Source organism: Palaemon carinicauda, chromosome 38 (assembly GCF_036898095.1).
Source record: "Palaemon carinicauda isolate YSFRI2023 chromosome 38, ASM3689809v2, whole genome shotgun sequence".
Taxonomy (NCBI): Eukaryota; Metazoa; Arthropoda; class Malacostraca; order Decapoda; family Palaemonidae; genus Palaemon; species Palaemon carinicauda.
The window spans coordinates 23,235,046-23,254,969 of record NC_090762.1 but is presented as its reverse complement, the minus strand read 5'-3'; the positions used below and the strand labels follow the sequence as shown (position 1 = coordinate 23,254,969).

Below are 19,924 nucleotides of genomic sequence, written 5' to 3'. Positions count from 1 at the left end.
GCTCTGTGCCTTATGGCCCATATATCCATTCAGCCAAGGCCCTGACAGGCCTACATAAGGGAAAGAGGGTCAAAGGAAGCAAAAATTAAAAGGTGTTATTTAGTATACATAGGCCTAGTATGTATTGTGTGCAATAACTTTCATTTGATACCCTGAAGAAGACGCTAAATGAAAGTCAAAGATCGCAATGTTGTTCTGCCTAGATAGTTGAGGTTGTAATATTCTGTATTTATGCATTAATGTAGATCGTTTTATTCCAACCAGTGACCAGCTGTATATATATATATATATATATATATATATATATATATATATATATATATATATATATATATATACTGTATATATATATATATATATATATATATATATATATATATATATATATATTATATATATATATATATACTATATATATATATATATATATATATATATATATGTATATATATACATATATATATATATATATATATATATATATATATATATATATATATATATGTATATATGTATATATATATATATACATATATATATATATATATATATATATATATATACTATATATATATATATATATATATATATATATATATGTATATATATATATATATACATATATACATATATATATATATATATATATATATATATATATATATATATATGTATATATATATATATACATATATATATATATATATATATATATATATATATATATATATATATATATATATATATATATATATATATATATATATATATATATATATATATATATATATATATATATATATATATATATATATTACAGGAAAACTGCAAATATTTTTCATGCTAATAAATAAAGTATAAGTTAAATATCGGAAACAAAATAACTTTTGAATTGTTAAAATGGAGATTATTCGTTCGAGTATGCTTTTAGGATTTTGATAAAAAGCAAAATTTATCTAAGATAAATCATGTTGAATGGACAAACAGTTCTCTTAAGAAATATAAATAACCTATACGAAAAAAAAGTATGATAAATTTATCAGGGATGATAATAGTAAAGAAGTACTTCTTCGTAAGTGTTGATAAGAAGATTTATTCATACACTAAGAAGAAAATGTCCTTTCTCAAAATTGGGGCATTATCTGTCTTTAGAAATACTGATTGATTTCATCCCATATTTTCCAATGAAATAATATTTAGTATTGTTTAGACACAATAACGTCATTAAGATTTAATAAACCCTTAATTCAAGTCCTGTTCCCCACTAGCTTCCCATAGGGTTCTGCCAGATGTACGATGTGTATGAACAGGGTCATTGGCCAATCTGTACACATTTGGACCTCAACTAATGTAATCGGTCATATCATTGCCGCAATAAGAGATGACAATGACTAATTTTCAATATATATTTTTGCAGTTGTATTATAACCATCTTACATTTATTTATGGAACAATATTATATTTCACAATTAGCTACTCTGGCTAATGGGATACATTTTGAATGCGTTTGTTTGGCATCGAGACTAAAATTATCTGATTTAAGTTTAAGAACTCAATCTTTGTGTTATATGTTTAAATTAACATTACATATTTGTAAATTCATTTTTAAAATGGTTACAGTCAACATCAAATGCTTATGAACTGCGTAAGAGCATAGTCTTGTCAAGGGCAACTCGGTGTGTACCCTATTAAGTGCCATTCCGTTTGTGTACCGACAGAACAGTGCCACTGTGACCCTCTGTTAACGGATAAAAAACTAACGAGGTTGATTGAGAACGACAGATACGTGTTATCTACAGATCATCTCACTCTGTTAGGGTGAAAGCACTGCTATCTTATCACCTACAGTAGAAACTAACTTTTAACGAGAATCTTAAGTTCATCCATATTTAGTGCGTGTCAAGGAAAAGGAGACGTTTGTGAAGTCACCATTGTTGGAGGCTACTCTTAAGCAGAAGGACGTTGCTAAGCCTAGATCTTCAGTATACTGACTGCGATGGCTCTAGATATCAATGTCGTTGTTATAGGTAAGGCCTGATGTACAGTTAAGAATATTAGCATCACATATTACTTTAAGTAAACATCGATTTAAGTGTTTGCTTTGGACATACCCAGTGGGGACCAAGGTCATTCTGTTATTGTAACAACAAAGATTTTATTGACTTTAGTTGAAACATTAAGAATCTCAGAGAACATTATTATGATGTGACGTTTTAGTTTTATCTCACTGAAGAGGGTGAAGTTTGGAACGTGATTTTAATACTTTGTTATACATTTAGTCCTTTTCCTACTTGTAACATTTAAACTGATCATATATATCAATTTAATCCGTGCCTCACTTTTCAAAAAAAAAAAAAAGAAAAAAAAAAGATCTGGCCAATCATAGATTATAATAATATGCGGAAGCATCAACGAAATCTTATCTTAATTTTCTTATATATACTTGAAGTCATTATCTGCTTTTCTGACTCCGTGACCACAGTCTTAGCCAGTCAGTCTCAGGACGGTAAGCAAGAGGATCCAATACAATTTCATGAAACTATAAAATCAATTAAACTTGGATTCGTGTTCTGTTCAAGTTAAACATCTCTGAGATATCTAGAAATACAATTTTACCACACAAAAAAAGTGCTGTCAAGAGGCTTTAAAATGAGTGAAAAATTTCTTGTAATTATGATATAAAAATGTCTATCAGGAGAGGTTCTAGTAACTACTCGTTTAAAGCATCTTTTGATGTGAAAGACGGAAAATTATAAAAGAAAAGAAATCAGATTTTCTTTCTGGCAAATAATGAGTAAAATGCACATTTAGATTTTCAACACTCACAAAATTGCCTAATTTTTGTTTTCGTCACCGAAACAAAACACAAGACCAGATCAACTGGATTTATGGGTTTCTGGAATTTGGGGTATTTGGACCAGCCCTGGAGACTGGGAGATCTTTCAGTGCAACTTGGAATAATCCCACGGTTGCTGTATGAAGTTAAAAGTCCAAGAAGTTGGACAGGAAGAAGTTATGAAGGAATAGTAGATGGCTAAACAGGGACTGCAGCTAATGAATTTCAAGTGAACAACTTGAGGTACACTGGATCAGATCTGGAACCGAGAGGTCATTGAGCTGCAATAGGGAAAACCTTTCAATTGCACTACGAAGTAAAGTTAAAGAGGATGGACAGCAAGAAAGAAAGAAAGAAAAAATGTGCGATCGGAAGTAAAATATAAAGCTAAAATAAGGGGTCACAAGGGACGCTGCAAGACGCGTTTATCAACGCCTACGGTGCACCGCGTAAGGTACACTAGATTAGTTGTATTCAAATGTTTCGTTCACCGTCGCGTTTACAATTACCTTGCACTAAAAGGATTTATTAATCCCTTATCTATGTCTCTGCAAATCAAATAATACCTTTAATCTATTCGTCTTATCATATAACTTCATTTCAAGTCAATACACTCGTCACTCTCAAAAAAGAAAGAAAAAAAAACTTGTTTTTTCCTATGGCCTTCGACTTCACTTCATCTCCATCCAAGTCGTTATCTCTCGAATGTCTCAGATATGAAACTTGTCTCACTGTAATGATTTATATCGGTATTCACTATCTGGATGGAAACAGTGAAGAATTATGCATGTATTGATACCATCATTATTTTGCTTCTTTTGATTATCAATTTATCATTATCATCATCACCGAGATTTTTCCTAATTCTGATCATCAGGTGTTCCCGGGCAGTTCCATCCTGTTCGTAATACTAGGCATGCAGTTAATTCTAATTGTCAGGCCTTCCCCATCATGAGGCTCAATACTACACAGTATTCTAGAAGTTTTACTCCAGCCATGACCAAAGTTGTGGAATGATCATCCTTATCGGGTAGATGAATCGGTAGAACTCCAAAAGTTTAAACTTGCAGCAAATATTTATTTATGTTGAACAGGATGACATAAGTCTTTTCATAGTTTATGTATGCATTATCTGTTTTAGTGTTGTTACTGTTTTTAAAATATTTTATTAATTGTTAATTATTTCTCATATCGTTTATTTATTTCCTTATTTCCTTTCCTCGCTTGGCTATTTTTCCCTGTTGGAGCCCCTGCGCTATTAGCATCCTGCTTTTCCACCTAGGGTTGTAGCTTAGCAAGTAATAATAATAATAATATCCTCTCTCTTCCAGGTGGCTGCGGCTTCCTAGGACAACACATTGTAGCCGAGCTATTGAACGAGAAGGAAAATCCGGCAAAGGGAACCGGAAATGAGCCAGATGTAAACAAACAAATGATATTCAAGGATATCAAAGTCCTAGATGTGAAGTCCTTCAACAAAGACCTCCTGACAGGTAAAGGAAACCTGAAATTCTCAGCAATTACATTTGTGAAATTATCAAAGTATTTGAAAGTTCAAATTTGCAGCGAAATGTCTTTATGTTGAACATGCTGACATGTCTCTTTTTATAGATTATATATGAAAGATCTATTTTGATGCTGTTGCTGTTCTTTAAAATTTTTATTTCAATTGTTCATTACTTCCTGTAGTTTATTTCCTTATTTCCTTTCCTCATTGGGCTATTTTTCCCTGTCAGAGCCCTTGGGTGTATAACATCCTGCTTTTCCAACTAGGGTTATAGCTTAACTATACGTAATTCAGACCCAGTGTAAAATAATGGGGGCCATTGCATACAGAGTTTAAGCCAAGCTGTAACTTCAGGTGGATTTTAACTGAAGTTAATGGAATCTTCAGGCATTTGAGAGTAACAATGGGAATAGAAAGAAATATTCCAAGTAACACACCCACGGTTGTTTAGAACCTCAATGGATTTGTGCCAAAGGTTGCTTTCTTTTGCCATTTTGTTTTCAAGTCCAACCAGTTTCCCATTAATTTCCAAATCTCAAAATTATTTAAATTATTGTTATTGAAATTATTCAAGTTATTAAAACAATCTTTTTATCTTGAGGATATCTGCAAAACATTATATAGCCAGTACTATAAACTAAAGGAAATAAAAAAAATGTATAATCAACACAAATCAGCACAGTGATATCTATAATAGCCATTTTTGTAATGCGATAACAATTTTAGATACCGAAATTCTTCTCAGCGGCTCTTTACAAAATCCTGAACATCACATTCCTCCCAGAAATACCAAATTAACTAAAGAGTAACAATGACAACAATAACAACAACCCATTCATTTCTCTACCCAAGGGCAAAGGCAGGATGCGGAGACCGTGACCTACGAAGTCTGTGACGTCAGGGATTTCAGTGACCTCAAGGAGCACCTGAAAGGACATTCCGTTGTGATCAACTGTGCCGTCGTTTCTCCGGACTTTCTCAAGGAAGACCTTGGCTCTGGGGAACATATGCACCTTGTCAACGTTGAGGGTAAGATTGCGAAATTAGTAGCCTACACACACACACACACACACACACACTTCTTTGTCTACATCTTTTCCCACTTCTATGTGGGGTCGATGTTTCAGGTCAGCTGTCTCCAAGGTCTATAGTATTCTATAGACCTTGGCTGTCTCCATCTACCTCTGTCTCACACGTCATCACCGGTTAATCCCTTTGATCGAAGGTCATCCTTGATACAGTCCACCCACCTTCGCTTTGGTCTCCCTCTCCTTTTCGTTCCCTGTACCTCCATTTCCAGCACTCTCTTCCCAATATACTGTTCATGTCTTCTGGTGACATGACCATACCACCTCAGTCTACTTTCTTGTATCTTATCTGATAGTTTTTCAACTCCTATGGTACCCCTAATTACCTCATTCCGTATCTTATCTCTTCTTGTCACCCCACACATCCATCTCAACATTCTCATCTCTGCCACATCCATCTTCTTCTCTTCTATCTTCTTTATTGCACACGTCTCCGCTCCATACATTATTGCCGGTCTCACAACTGTCCTGTGTACTTTACCTTTCAACTTGACCCCTATTTTCCTGTCGCATAGTACTCCACGCACTTTTTTCCAAGTCTTCCATCTTGCTTGTATTCTGTGGTTTATTTCTGCCCCCAGTTCACCATCCCCTGCAACTGTTGATCCTAAATACCTGAAATTTTCAACTTTTTTCAGTATCTCCTTGTAAACTAACTTCCCCATTCTCGCCATTTTTCAATCTCAAATACTCTGTCTTTTTCCTGCTGATCTTCAATCATCTATTTTCCATTTCTCTTCTCCACTCTTCCAGTTTCTCTTCTACTACCTCTCACCTCGTGCTACACAGTATAACATCCTCAGCAAAAAAGCATACACCAAGGAGACTGATCTCTGATACCTTGTGTTACTACATCCATGACCAGTTCAAATAAGTAAGGGCTCAATGCAGACCCCTGATGTAGTCCCACATTTACTGGGAAACTGTCTGTTAGGCCTATACTGCTCTTAACATTTGCTTCTGCCCTTTCATACATACCTTGGGTGATTCTTACGTATTTCCCAGGGACTCACTTTTCTCTCATACATCTCCACAGCTCCTGACGTGATACCAGATCGTATGCCTTCTCCATGTCAATGAAGACCATATGTATATGTGTATATATATATATATATATATATATATATATATATATATATATATATATATATATATATATATATATATATATATATATACATATGTATAGACATACATATATATATATATATATATATATATATATATATATATCTGTATATATACATATGAATATATATAAACATATATATACATGTGTATATATAAACATATATATATATATATATATATATATATATATATATATATATATATATATATATAAAAACACACACACACACACATATATATATATATATATACATATATATCTGTATATATATAAATATATATATATATATATATATATATATATATATATATATATACATGTATATTTATATACATACAGTATGTATATGTATACATAAACATATGTATATATATATATATATATATATATATATATATATATATATATATATATATATATATATATATATATATATATATATATATTTATGTATACATACACTTATCAGTTCAGCTTTTTGAGAAAAAACGTGTTTCCTTCGAGCTTACATTACTATCAAATTTAGACTCAAATGAAGCAACTATAATAAATTTCAGTCCATTCCAACAAGTTAAACCCATATAAACTAACTTTTTCAACATCAGGTTCCCTATCAAACGCTATTGTGTCTTCAACTAGGTACAAGGAACATAATCAAAGCCTGCCAGGAGACCGGAGTCACAGCCCTGGTCCACATCAGCTCCCTCTGTGTCAATATGGGCGGGAAGCGTCTCATTGAACATACAGAAAGTCTCTCCCCAGAGGTCTCTGAGGACGATCTTGTACTTGGAGATTACGCCCGCGGACGCCTCAAGGCCGAGGGGATGGTCCTTGAAGCAAGTGAGACAGCATCTGCTAATGGTGAGGAACTTCACTTTTTTTGTCACTGACATGATATACACAGAGATATCAACAGGCGTACACACACATTTATATACGAGAGAGAGAGAGAGAGAGAGAGAGAGAGAGAGAGAGAGAGAGAGAGAGAGAGAGAGAGAGAGAGAGAGAGAGAGAGAGAGTGTATAAATTAAACCATTTTGTCTTAAGCCCTCGTACTTACTCGACGCTCAGTAAAATTTACATGACGTATAAACTCAAACCTCTGCTTTGTTCACTTGAGTAAATTAAACCATTGTGTCTAACGCTCCGTTATAGAGAGAGAGAGAGAGAGAGAGAGAGAGAGAGAGAGAGAGAGAGAGAGAGAGAGAGAGAGAGAGAGAGAGAGAGAGAGTACAAATATAAGCAATTGAGTTTAAATATAGAATAGTTGGACACACGAGTTCCTGGCACACCCCGCAACGAAGACGTGTACCATGCCACACCCTTACTTCGCTGGGAATAACCAAGTGGATTATGTAGGACAGATAGCAGAGGTGGTGGGCGGGGCTAAACACAGGAGCTCTTAGCGCAGTAAGTGTGTGACTGGGTACACTTCCTCGGAGAGAGGCTTACCAGGAATTTCTTTGCCAAACTGTACAATCTAGGTTGAGATAAAGCTGTGATGAAGATATACGAAACGTTAAGTGTTAGGTTCTAGATGGAATTACAACAATATTGTGAAATGAGAATTGCTTGCCATAACGACTGACGATCAGTTAACTAATTCAACACTGAGGTCAACTGAGGCACAATGAAATGTATTATAATTTCTAATGGAGGGGACTAGTGAATTTCAGTCTGTATGGCCATTATTATGATCAGGGATACCACTCGGGTAAGATATATAGCTAGAAGGAAAGTAGAAAGTTAAAAAGTAGGTGTTATAAGGAAAGGGATACTGTCAAAAACTCTATTGTTCAAAGGTTTTTTATGAATGGCAGAGGCAAGGGACAGTGACAATGGCCTAGCTAGCAGCACATTGCCTTAGACCTAGAGACTGACTATTCTGTATATCCATATAATCACCGCCCAGGCCCCCTCACCACCCAAGCTAGAACCAAGGAGGGCCAGACAATGGCTGCTGATGACTCAGCAGGTAGAGCTAAATGCTCCCCCCAAACCCCCCCCCCTTCCTTAGTTCACAAAGATGGTGAGGTTGCAGACACTACAAGAAATTAATTATTATTATTATTATTATTATTATTATTATTATTATTATTATTATTATTATTATTATTATTCAGGCACGAAACTGAAGACTGTCGCTCTAAGGCCACCGGTCCTCTACGGAGAAGGAGACTCCAGCTTTGTCCCACTGATACACAAACTGGCAAAAGCAGCCGGTTGCAAGATGCCTTCTATTGGCAATCCTGCTGCTTTCACTCAAGCAGCCTATGCTGGTAAGTCCCAGAAATCTAAGCTATGAAATTTGCCCGAAGATGATTTGAAAAGCAGTGCTTGATTATATTATTTACCACGAATAAAAGTATTGTAGTACAAGTAAATAAATAGTAAATAAATTGCGTGAATAACAATTTCAATTCTTAAGTAATTAATTGCATTTGAAATCTTATGCATAATCATAATCTATGAATGTAGGTTGGCAAGTGCAGAGTTAGGGATACTATTATTATCATTATTATTATTATTAATATTATTATTATTATTATTATTATTATTATTATTATTATTATTATTATTATTATTATTATTATTATTATTATTACTTACTTACTTACTTACTTACTTACTTACTTACTAAACTACAACCCTAGTTGGAAAAGCAGGATCCTATACGCCCAGGGGCCCCAAAAGGGAAAATAGCCCCGTGAGGAAAGGAAACAAATAAAAATAACAGTGACAACATTAAAATAAACATTTCCTATGTAAACTGTAAAAACTTTAACAAAACAATAACAAGATAACCCTCTCCTAAAATTAGTGTACAAATAAGCAGGCATAGTGCTGACAGATGGAGCCCTATGGGACAGCCCAGTGTGAAACAGTACTGTCTGGCCTACTAGATCTAGCATATGGGACAGCCCAGTGTGAAACAGTACTGTCTGGCCTACTAGATCTAGCATATGGGACAGCCCAGTGTGAAACAGTACTGTCTGGCCCACTAGATCTAGCATACGGGACAGTCCAGTGGGAAACAGTACTGTCTGACCTACTAGATCTAGCATACGGGACAGTCCAGTGGGAAACAGTACTGTCTGACCTACTAGATCTAGCATACGGGACAGTCCAGTGGGAAACAGTACTGTCTGACCTACTAGATCTAGCATACGGGACAGTCCAGTGGGAAACAGTACAGTCTGACCTACTAGATCTAGCATACGGGACAGTCCAGTGGGAAAGTACTGTCTAACCTACTAGATCTAGCATACGGGACAGTCCAGTGGGAAACAGTACAGTCTGACCTACTAGATCAACAGTCCAGTGGGAAAGTACTGTCTAACCTACTAGATCTAGCATACGGGACAGTCCAGTGGGAAACAGTACAGTCTGACCTACTAGATCAACAGTCCAGTGGGAAAGTACTGTCTAACCTACTAGATCTAGCATACGGGACAGTCCAGTGGGAAACAGTACAGTCTGACCTACTAGATCAACAGTCCAGTGGGAAAGTACTGTCTAACCTACTAGATCTAGCATACGGGACAGTCCAGTGGGAAACAGTACAGTCTGACCTACTAGATCAACAGTCCAGTGGGAAAGTACTGTCTAACCTACTAGATCTAGCATACGGGACAGTTCAGTGGAAAACAGTACTGTGTGACCTTTTAATCTTGGGCACAGAAGAAGCAAGAGTAACCCTGTTGGCTCTGATCATATTGGATGGCACAACATCAAACGTTATCAAGTCAAAACACAAAGGCAAGATAAAGAATCTAAGTTCAAAATGATAATCTAATTTTACCCTCGCATTCTTTAAATCGCTGCTGATAAAATCACGTCTTACTGAGCTGAAAGGATATCATGTTCACCTAATGGAATGCAGATGCGGTTTGCCAATAAGAAATTAGAATAACAAATTGAAGCAAAGGTACTTGGCAACGTTAAAGAATGGCTGTTTATTGTTTATCCGGGCAGAATATTTATATATTCGTTAACTGTTAGTAAAAATCTATCTGGTGTATATATGTCGATTATTTACGCTATGCATATTCCGAAAGTGTTTTTGTTATTTCAGTGGACAAACATAGATTAGTCCTACCAAAGAATTTTGTAGCGACCTTAGAAAATCTGTGATCCCGCGTAATGGAATATATTTAAGAATATATTAAATTATAAATGTTTCCAATTGTTATACCTTCCTTTACCTTAAGAGTCTGATCCTTTATCATTAATATCGGACATCGCAGCTCTTGGTTTAGACCTTTTGACGAACAAGAATCGAGACTATTAAAGCTATAATTCCATTACCTGATTTAGGTAACAAGTAAGCTCTTACGATCTCTTATATCAAAGCACTCTACCGTTGTCGATTCCAGGTAACGTAGCCACGGCCTGCATCTGCGCCATAAAACACCTGTTAACCGACGAAGGTAGGTCAAACTTGCATACCTGCAATGGCCTGCCAGTTTACGTGACGGATGACACGCCCCCAAACAACCTCGTCGACCTGGCCAGTCCCTTCTTGGGTCACACCAACATCGAACCCTCGGCCAAGGACCACTACTGGACGGTCACCCTCTCTCTCTACTGGAATGATTTGATGAACAGTATCAAGGCGAAGATTGGATTAAGTGGAGAGGGAGAGGAGCATGCATTGCCCACCTGGGCGTTGCACCAATTCGCCGGGACAATTACAGTCGTCAGTCGCATGCGGGCCGAATTGTGTCTTGGGTACGCCCCTCCTTACTCGTGGGAACAAGCTCTGAAAAGGTCAAATTTGTATTACAGTCGATGTCTTAATTAGGGACAGAATATTAGTTTTTAATTCTGCATTTCATATGTTAAATCTTCTTAGTTGGTAGAAATGTAGTCGATCAAACGTTAACTTTATGGAAAGTGGTTATTTTTAACATTAAGTTTGATAAGTTAAATAACCAAATAACTGAATTTAAGACATTATGATCGGCTATCAAATACGAACTGTATTCGAAGTTACCTTATCTAATTCTTTCTAAGAATCTGTGAGGAGATTAATTTTAAACATTATAGGATTTTTATTAACTATCACATCAGTACTTAAGCCGGTTGTTACTTTAACTAGATCGAAAAAGATTCATGTTAAATGACTGTTTTATTGATTAGAGAAATTCGGACTAGCCTATATATACAGCCGCTGGGGCCTGGGAGGTATTTAACAGGGCCAAGTAACATTATTCAACGATTAAATCTCCCCTATATTTGCTGTTACCTTAACTCGACAAAGTTTCTATTATTAAGATACATTTACAATTACCAATACCCTATATTTGTAATTATGTCAAATAAACTAATATTCACAAGCATGTTGTTACAAAGCTAAATAGTGAACGATAAGTCGTGCAAAAGGAAATCCTAAAATAGCCAAAAATAATGACGTGTAGTAATTATACAATTGTCTGATTGTCGTAATTGCAATGAATGGCAGATGGACTAAAATTATATATTCCCGGATCAAATAACTCTACTCCAAATGAGTTTTGTTATTAATGAGGGCCTTATGATCTTGGGCTGGGACAGGGAAGGCTATTCAATACCCTTGCATTTTCACTTTTGAAGTAAACTTTCAAAAAATACGCTGGCAAGGTGGAAGAACGAATGCAGGAACACAGAAACTGACTAAAAATGGTTTCGATAATTAGAAATAAAGGCCTATTATAAATAAAGCCTTCTGGTTTAATTTATCCAATAAACAATGTTCACATAATAAAATAAAACACCAAAATCTTTTCTTATTAAATCGATTCAGATTCCAAACTTTGTTGCTACGAAAATCCAATAAAATTTCTGACTGTTGGTTATAGACATTAGCTTATCTCCCTTCAGTATTATCCGTAGTGAAGTATGGAGCCTGGACCATAAAGCACGTCGGTGCCCGGGGTAAGAAATTTACGTTAAGGGCTGTTTTTCAGGTCCTATTTAGTAAGGGAACCCTACTCTGTACCAAGGCCTTGCTCTGTACAGGACATCCACAGCCATTATATCGTGTTCGTTCGAAAGCATTCAACATTTCACACCTCATATTGCTAGTTTACCGTGAAATCGTCACTGTCGAAGCACCCACACTAGTATTTTTTCTCGGAGGTTTGTAAACTTTTTTTTTTCCCTAAAATTTTAGTGCTCAGAGCTTTCAAATATACGGCTCCAATATTGTATGAATAAATTCCACTCTAGATCCGAGTGACTGATGGTATGAAAAGGCTTCCAGTTAGTAGTTGAAGACTTTCTTGGTTAAGAAATGCTACGATGCAGAGGATTTCACAACTAACGAGGACTACAGTATATGGTACTCCAAAGTAAGAAATATAATTTTCTGTGTTTGAGGAACGAATTAAAAGAAAATTATTTTCCCTTGTATGTAATGAAGTAACCGCCAGGTGGCGTTTCAAGTTGTTTTCATTCGGTATACCCAAGTGCTACATCTAACGATTTCCAAAATAGAATGTTGAAATGGTATTCAGAGTTTGTATTGTTTGTTTGTTGAAGGTTTCGTAATGGTAATTAGGGAAAAAACGTATTCTACAAACAAGGCTTGAAAGTTTTCTACGTTAGCCTATAGAGGGCTTCTCCGTGAGTGACTGGGCCAGGAAAACAGCTTTTAGATTGTCATTATTCAAGACGAACTTTGTTTCCCAAAACTTCATCCCACATCATTTCCAAGTATGTTACGGATTTTCTGAAGCATGATGGTAACATATTAAAGTAACTATAAAGTAAATATGTCATGTTGGCGTTTTGCTTCATAGTTGGCACATCCAAAATGCATTTATTTTTGAGTTAATCATAGAAAGACCTTAACATTTCCAGAGTAGTAACTAATATTAACTGAATTTATGTTGGATTAGATTACCAATGTGCAAAAGAAAAGCAATGATTATCACTGCATAGATAGCAATGGGCAATATAATTTATTAAGTTTTGATAATCGTAGCAGGGGAACAGTAAGAACCTTCAACACTACCATCTTGATTAGGAGCCACAGCGTACTTAGTCTCGTGAAAACAAAAAATCATTAGTTTTAATACCAAGATAGAAGAGATGTTGGATTTTACAACGCCTCCTCTATAATCTGCAGCACATTGTCATCGCCAGAGCACCAGTTCTGAAAGATCCCAGCTAGTTATTCCGAAACCAAGCATAACCAATCTTTGAGTCTTCGATTACAGCCCCACTCTCGATTTCACTTATCAGCCCAGTGCCTGCCCAACCTCGAATGGCCTCCCATGCTCCAGCGCCAGACTATTTAAGAGCATCGGTAATAAAGTTGACTTGACCCATGTGGCCCTAAACCGACTTTACCGTTAGAAAACCTCATCAATTCAAAAGGCATAGAATACTCAGTACTTCGTAAAGGGTATTCTATATAGCTTGCAGTAGACTAGAGGCCAAGTAATGTCTCCATCTCTAAAAGTTTTCCAGTTATCTTAAAAGTCATTGCTGATAACTTTCCTTTAACAATCTCTCAGATTCAAGTTTTCAGCCTGTACTTCAGTAGTTGAACTCTTCTGGTAAATTTTGCGAGGTTATATACACCAAGTTGAGTGTCAATAGTAAATCGAAATATTTAAAAGACTAGGAAAATATTCAAGATTTATATCTCTTAATTGAAAGGTTGCAATTCTATTTATTCACAAGGGTTTCTCGGGATCGAAATCCTACCAAGAAATTATTTTCAAAAATCATTATACAAAACTATATTAAGATTTTCAAAGACTGTATTTAATCTCAAAACTTCCACTGCTGAGGAAAAAGCTTAAACAATTTACATCAAATTGGAAAATTGTCAATAATTTAAAAAGGGTACTGAAGATTTCATAAAAGTATAGAGAGTTCAAGACTTCAATTTACATACCATTTATATTTCGAGTATCATTCAACTGTGGATTCAGGGGGAATAAAAAGTATGTTTTTTTATTAAAAGTTTATTTTTTCAATGACATTATGCAAAATCCTTTACCTATAATAGATCAGGAATTATTCTATAGTTATATTTCCAACACATCTTCAGATTAAAACAGCTTTAAAGCCTTGTTTACTAAAATCTCAAACTATGAATAAGCTTAATAAGTACACGAGAGGTAAACTCCCAAATACTATGAGCTAACTGAAGGTAGACCAAAGCACAAAGTAAAATCCAAGTCTAACCTATATCTGGAATATAATCTACCCCTACTCGTTTCAACTTTCAGGGTTTTTGTAATAGGCTAAAACTCATATCAACTTCACTGTTTCGGCATCTTCAGCAAGATTGTTAGCCATTAATTTCTTTAACACGACATCCATTCTTATTAGACCTTTAAGCCAAGTTACATTCTAAAAACTTACTTGTTATAATGCAAAAACAGGTATATAAGTGGACCTACCTACTCGCTTAAACTTTCATAGAACCACCCAACCGAAATGTATATTTCGGTAGTCTTTTTTTTTTTAAGTTTTGCATCTAAAATTAAACCTACGTAAATTTTATACAAAAAGCTTTCATTTCAGGCACATAAAAAGAAATTAGAACAGTCTTCGTAGCGGGTCCGTTGAAAGGCAAGACGCAGTAGGCTCTCTCGTCACAGTTATCAAAATCTATTCCATTGTGAGACTACAGGGGCAATTCTCTGCAAGATCCAAATTCCAGACGAAGGCCCGTTACAAACATAGACCTGCAAGATAAAAATAAAATTTTAAAATCCTCAGGCTCGACCAAACAGCCTTACAGATTTATATAACAGGTGATATAAGTTTTAATATTTTTGGGAAAAAAAAAAGGATCCCGGTCAGTAGTGCACTTTGACATTTTGTTTCGATTAAACAAGAGAAGAAACGAACTTCTTACTTAGCATACCCTTAAAAAAACACAATCAAGCTCACCGTCAGCACCGCCACTATATAAACCGTGCCAGCCTCCAACGACATTTACAATAATGTTTTAGCACTCTCATATACAACTATAATATTCACTCAACAATTACCACAAAATACATAAAGATTTTGAACAACCTACCTAACTAGTCCGTAGAACACATCCATCGTGTGTAACTAACTCCAATTCCTATGTTCTCCACAAAGAAAGCAAATGTTTAACGAGAGCTTATTATCAAGGAAGCGGTGTAGCGAGTGCAATGATGTAAAAAAACCACAAAATAACATTTACCAACAGGTGTCGCAACAGTCGTTGAAGAGTAGTGCTAGTATTGAGGTATAAAGAATAGCTTTAACCTATTGGTGGTAGTCATCTTCGGTCTTTCTCACATTTGAAATATACTTTACGTAACAAATTTCGTGATCAATGTAGACAAAGACGAGGTATGTACCAAGTTACTGCCATTGCCATGATAGCAGGATGAGTGGATAAAAATAGTTCATTTGAAAAAAAAAGGATTAATCGATGAAAACCTTCAATGAATATCCCCGTTGTGAATCGTTTGGCGATAAGGAATGAACACCTGCTGGTTAAGCTATTTTCAGAAACATGTGGCAGTAAAATCAGATGTAATTAGTTAAACGTGACATGTCACACCCGAATATCCGGGTGAGAATTAATGAGCCTTATTCTTTACCTTCGCCCTAAACTCGAATACAGGTGTGCACAAATTCAGAAAGAGCTCGACCACGTGTGTGATACCTGCCCTGGTGTATATAGACTTAATCTTAATTTCAAGTTGCTGTATTTGCTGGTTTACATCCACAAAGGAGAGACAGCACCTCAACGGACCTTCGAGTTCAATTGCTATTGGTTAGTACTGTATTTAGTCAATCTAAAGCTGATAAAACTAGCCCATTTTTTATTCTAGAGCAACCTTATCTAAACCAAATTGCAATCTCAATGACCTGAAATTTATTTTAATAAAAGAAAGTTTATGATAACTTTTTTCGGATGTTTAGATTGGAAACGATTTTTTTTCTTTCCTCCAGAATATGCCGATGCATAAGAATATTTTCGCCGTTCTCGCCATTGGAGTCCTGATGCCAATAATCATTACGAAGGCCAGTATAATTTATATTTATTTTTATTTTATTTTAGCAGAATAAGATAATTTTCCCTACTAGATCTATTCCATTTATAGCCGGTGACTACAGCCGAGGATGTGAGCCCTCCAATTTTCGAGAGCCCTTGCATGATGTGTTTAATTGCTAATTTCATGTACAATAATCTAATATAACTCCTACCAACAACACTTGAATAACCACCAGGTACTTGAATTTACGAATGATTTTAATCACAAGATAAATGTAATTTACAACAGCTAGTTCATAAGTCAATCTTGCTCGCTTAGGAATTGAATCTTGACCTTCTCACTCGAGAGATGAATATTGTAACTACGGGATGACAAGTGTCTAAATGAAAAGTTAATTGCTTAAAGGAATTTCCATGCTCATTATATTAATACTTTCTTCACTTTGTTACAGGTTCTTGGAGAGGACCTAAGTGGTGTTGGCAGAGGAAGTGACAGTATATTTTCATCAGTGCACTTTTCCTCTATTGACGGAAATTATGGTAAAAAATTTTCTCTACGTATTTTTTTCACTTCAATATTCTTTATCTCATTTATTTTCTTCGAAACACATCTTTTGCAAATTTGTTTCTGCAACTTATGAGACCATTATCATACGCTATTGTGACACAATGAAAATTATCAAGACTGAATGTGTTGTTAAATTTCACGTGTCTTGAGATTCCATTGACATTGTGGTGTTATCTTTTACGTCGTTAACCTAAAATTTAATCTATTTCTTCTGGATATCTCCCTTGGAATATGCTATTATAAATATTGATAAAGAGTTGATTTATCTCTGTTTGATTGCAAGATTTATAGAACATTCAAATTCTTGAGTAACATTCGGCGGACTTTGGTTAATTGTTAGATATTCCAAAATTCGTAATTCCTTTTTTAAAAAATGTGGCTCCATGATAGCTTGATTATATTAATTTGTGCAGACTGGTGCCACACTACATATATAATAGCAATAGTACCATTATTATTATCTTGATAATTATGCCCCTATTGAATAATGGACAACATCTATATAATTCTACAAGAATTAATAGAATAAACCTTTCCCCTTCTTTTCACAGCCAGTGAAACCTACGGAATAATCAGCTTCGCAGAGAAATGTGTGAGAGAAAGAAGGGCTGTTAAAAATGAAGAACGCATTACGATGAATAGCCTAATGGGAAAATGACCTCCTCGGGTGAGGACTGTAGGCTAAAAATATACTGCAAACGTCACATTTAAGCCTGTGCAAAAGTTTCTATGTAACCATCATACTTTGGATGTATTACATGGTTGGTATGTGCGTGAATTTTATAGCATGTTTTTGAGACATCTAGGAGGTATAATAAAGATGCAATAGGGAAAATAACTTTGCTCCTTGATTTATTAAATATTCCTGCATAAATAATTTCTGTTTTTGACACCCGAAGTTGAAAAACCTGATATAATTATAGATTTGATCATTAAAAAAATACAAAGTTTTCGAATTCTATTATTTTGTTGGTATACTCATTAATTTTTACAACGGTGAATTACTATATTCAGACGTTAATTAACATTAAACATATGAACAGTGCGTTTTACATGCCTTGATGCAACAGGACGGTTGGCTATACAAAATATAATACGACTCAAGCTTGAGACACTGACTTTACAATCCAGTCTGGACTAGTCACCCATGAAATCATTAAGTGCGTTTTCTGTAAATGCATAAAACGCAGGGTTTTCTAATGTAAATTCAAGATTAAATCAAGCTCCGCATACAAAGAACTGCAAGTTAGTAAACATTAGTATTCAATTACCTAATGATTGAAGAAAAGCTATTATCTTTTGTCTCTTGATACAACGCATAGCCTAACCTAAAATATTATGTTATGTCTTCATATTAAAGAAAGTTTTGTGTTTCTTCCTATTCAGGGGAACAGTAAGCCTCTTACGGAAGAAAAAGACTGGTGTTGTTCTAACATTGCCCGAGTCAAGTGAAATACCTTTTATTGCTCTTTCAAGTGGCCTAGAACAAAGGCATCGGTTATTTATTTGTAAGAATTAACCAAAACAAGACAATAAAATTCTATTTATTGACCTATTACTGTTCAGTTCAGTCCAGTTCAGTTGCTGGGCGGAGGGGATTCGCCTTTCATTTGCACCTCCTAAGCTTTCTTCTTTATTATAATTCTTTTATTTTCTTCTCTCTTTTTTTTCCACATCTGATATATATATATATATATATATATATATATATATATATATATATATATATATATATATATATATATATATATATATATATATATATATATAGTCTTTTCTTCTCTCTATTCCTTCTTTCTTAAACAGAACGTTTTCTATCATCTTTTTTTTTCTTCTTCGTATGGCTGATGTAGTTCTATTATTTTCCTTCTTTCGTTGCTGAGGCTTGGATAGTAAAGAATGAAATGGGCGATGTCTTCAGTCTCTGCCCCACATAGCTTATATTCTACCCTTCCTCCTAATTCATATCTTTTCCTATCATTTAATCTTAAACAGTTGCCCCCTAGTTCCATGCATAATGAGTGAATCAGGTTTGTTGCCATAGAACATTTCCTCTCCTACATGATCCTTCTCTTATATGTATATTTCTAAACTATTTTTTTTCTTTTATCTCACCCTTCCACTTTTTACTATCTACTTCTCTAATCTTGGCCTTAAGCTCTCCCCTTCCCATTCTCCTAAATGTTCTCTCGTTCACATCCACATCTTTCATTCATTTCCTAGTCTCTTTCATCCATCTGTTGTTTTCATTGTCTTTCATTTCTTCAATTTCATATAAAGATTATGGTGGTAGCTATATGACAGTTAACATTACATAAAACTAATATGCGAAACTGCTTATTTACATCACTCACTAAGGATCAGTAGAATATGCCAGAATATATTTAATTGCAATAAGATCAGTGTAATAAGTATATCTATATATATAATAATATGTTGACAAATACAGAAAAGGGTCGTGCACGGAGAAAAGATTGTTGTGAAACTAATAAATTTTTCTTTATTAATTTTTTTAACGATCGAGTATTTGCCGAAGAACAATCTGAACATTCATTAAAGTTTCCAGTTAAAGTTTTTATGATTGAATGCACCAGACGGCTGTGCATCCTTTATAGAGAGTAGTTGAGATAGAGCAAGCAGTTGAAACAAGAGGAAATAAAAGAGATAATATGCCTCTAATGAGGTAAAAATTCGTGCGTGTAGATATTTTTTTAGTTCCAATAATGTAGCTATATATGTGAATCCAAGCGATATTCTATTGGTCAGTGGAAGATATAATTTTTAGGCAAACATACTTTGGAAAACTTATCT

At 34.7% G+C, this 19,924-nt stretch overlaps 1 protein-coding gene and 1 long non-coding RNA gene across 3 annotated transcripts; both read left to right on the top strand.

Annotated features, from left to right (window-relative positions):
* Positions 1-1,738: 1,738 nt before the first annotated feature.
* Positions 1,739-12,788, top strand: LOC137630471 (uncharacterized). 2 transcript variants are annotated; one of them, XM_068361953.1, is made up of 6 exons: positions 1,739-2,027; positions 4,168-4,329; positions 5,196-5,372; positions 7,203-7,424; positions 8,687-8,842; positions 10,940-12,766. In XM_068361953.1, exons 1-6 carry the CDS (start codon positions 1,997-1,999, stop codon positions 11,365-11,367), a joined length of 1,176 nt encoding a protein of 391 aa, XP_068218054.1. In that variant the 5' UTR covers positions 1,739-1,996; the 3' UTR covers positions 11,368-12,766. The 2 variants fall into 2 exon arrangements, with proteins under 2 accessions (XP_068218054.1, XP_068218053.1); XM_068361952.1 differs by lacking the exon at positions 1,739-2,027 and adding an exon at positions 2,383-2,506 and having other exon boundaries at positions 10,940-12,788.
* A 3,119-nt stretch (positions 12,789-15,907) lies between these two features.
* Positions 15,908-17,951, top strand: LOC137630472 (uncharacterized). The gene is made up of 4 exons (XR_011041720.1): positions 15,908-16,323; positions 16,503-16,574; positions 16,998-17,085; positions 17,665-17,951. It is a non-coding gene; the product is annotated as an uncharacterized lncRNA (long non-coding RNA).
* Positions 17,952-19,924: the final 1,973 nt, after the last annotated feature.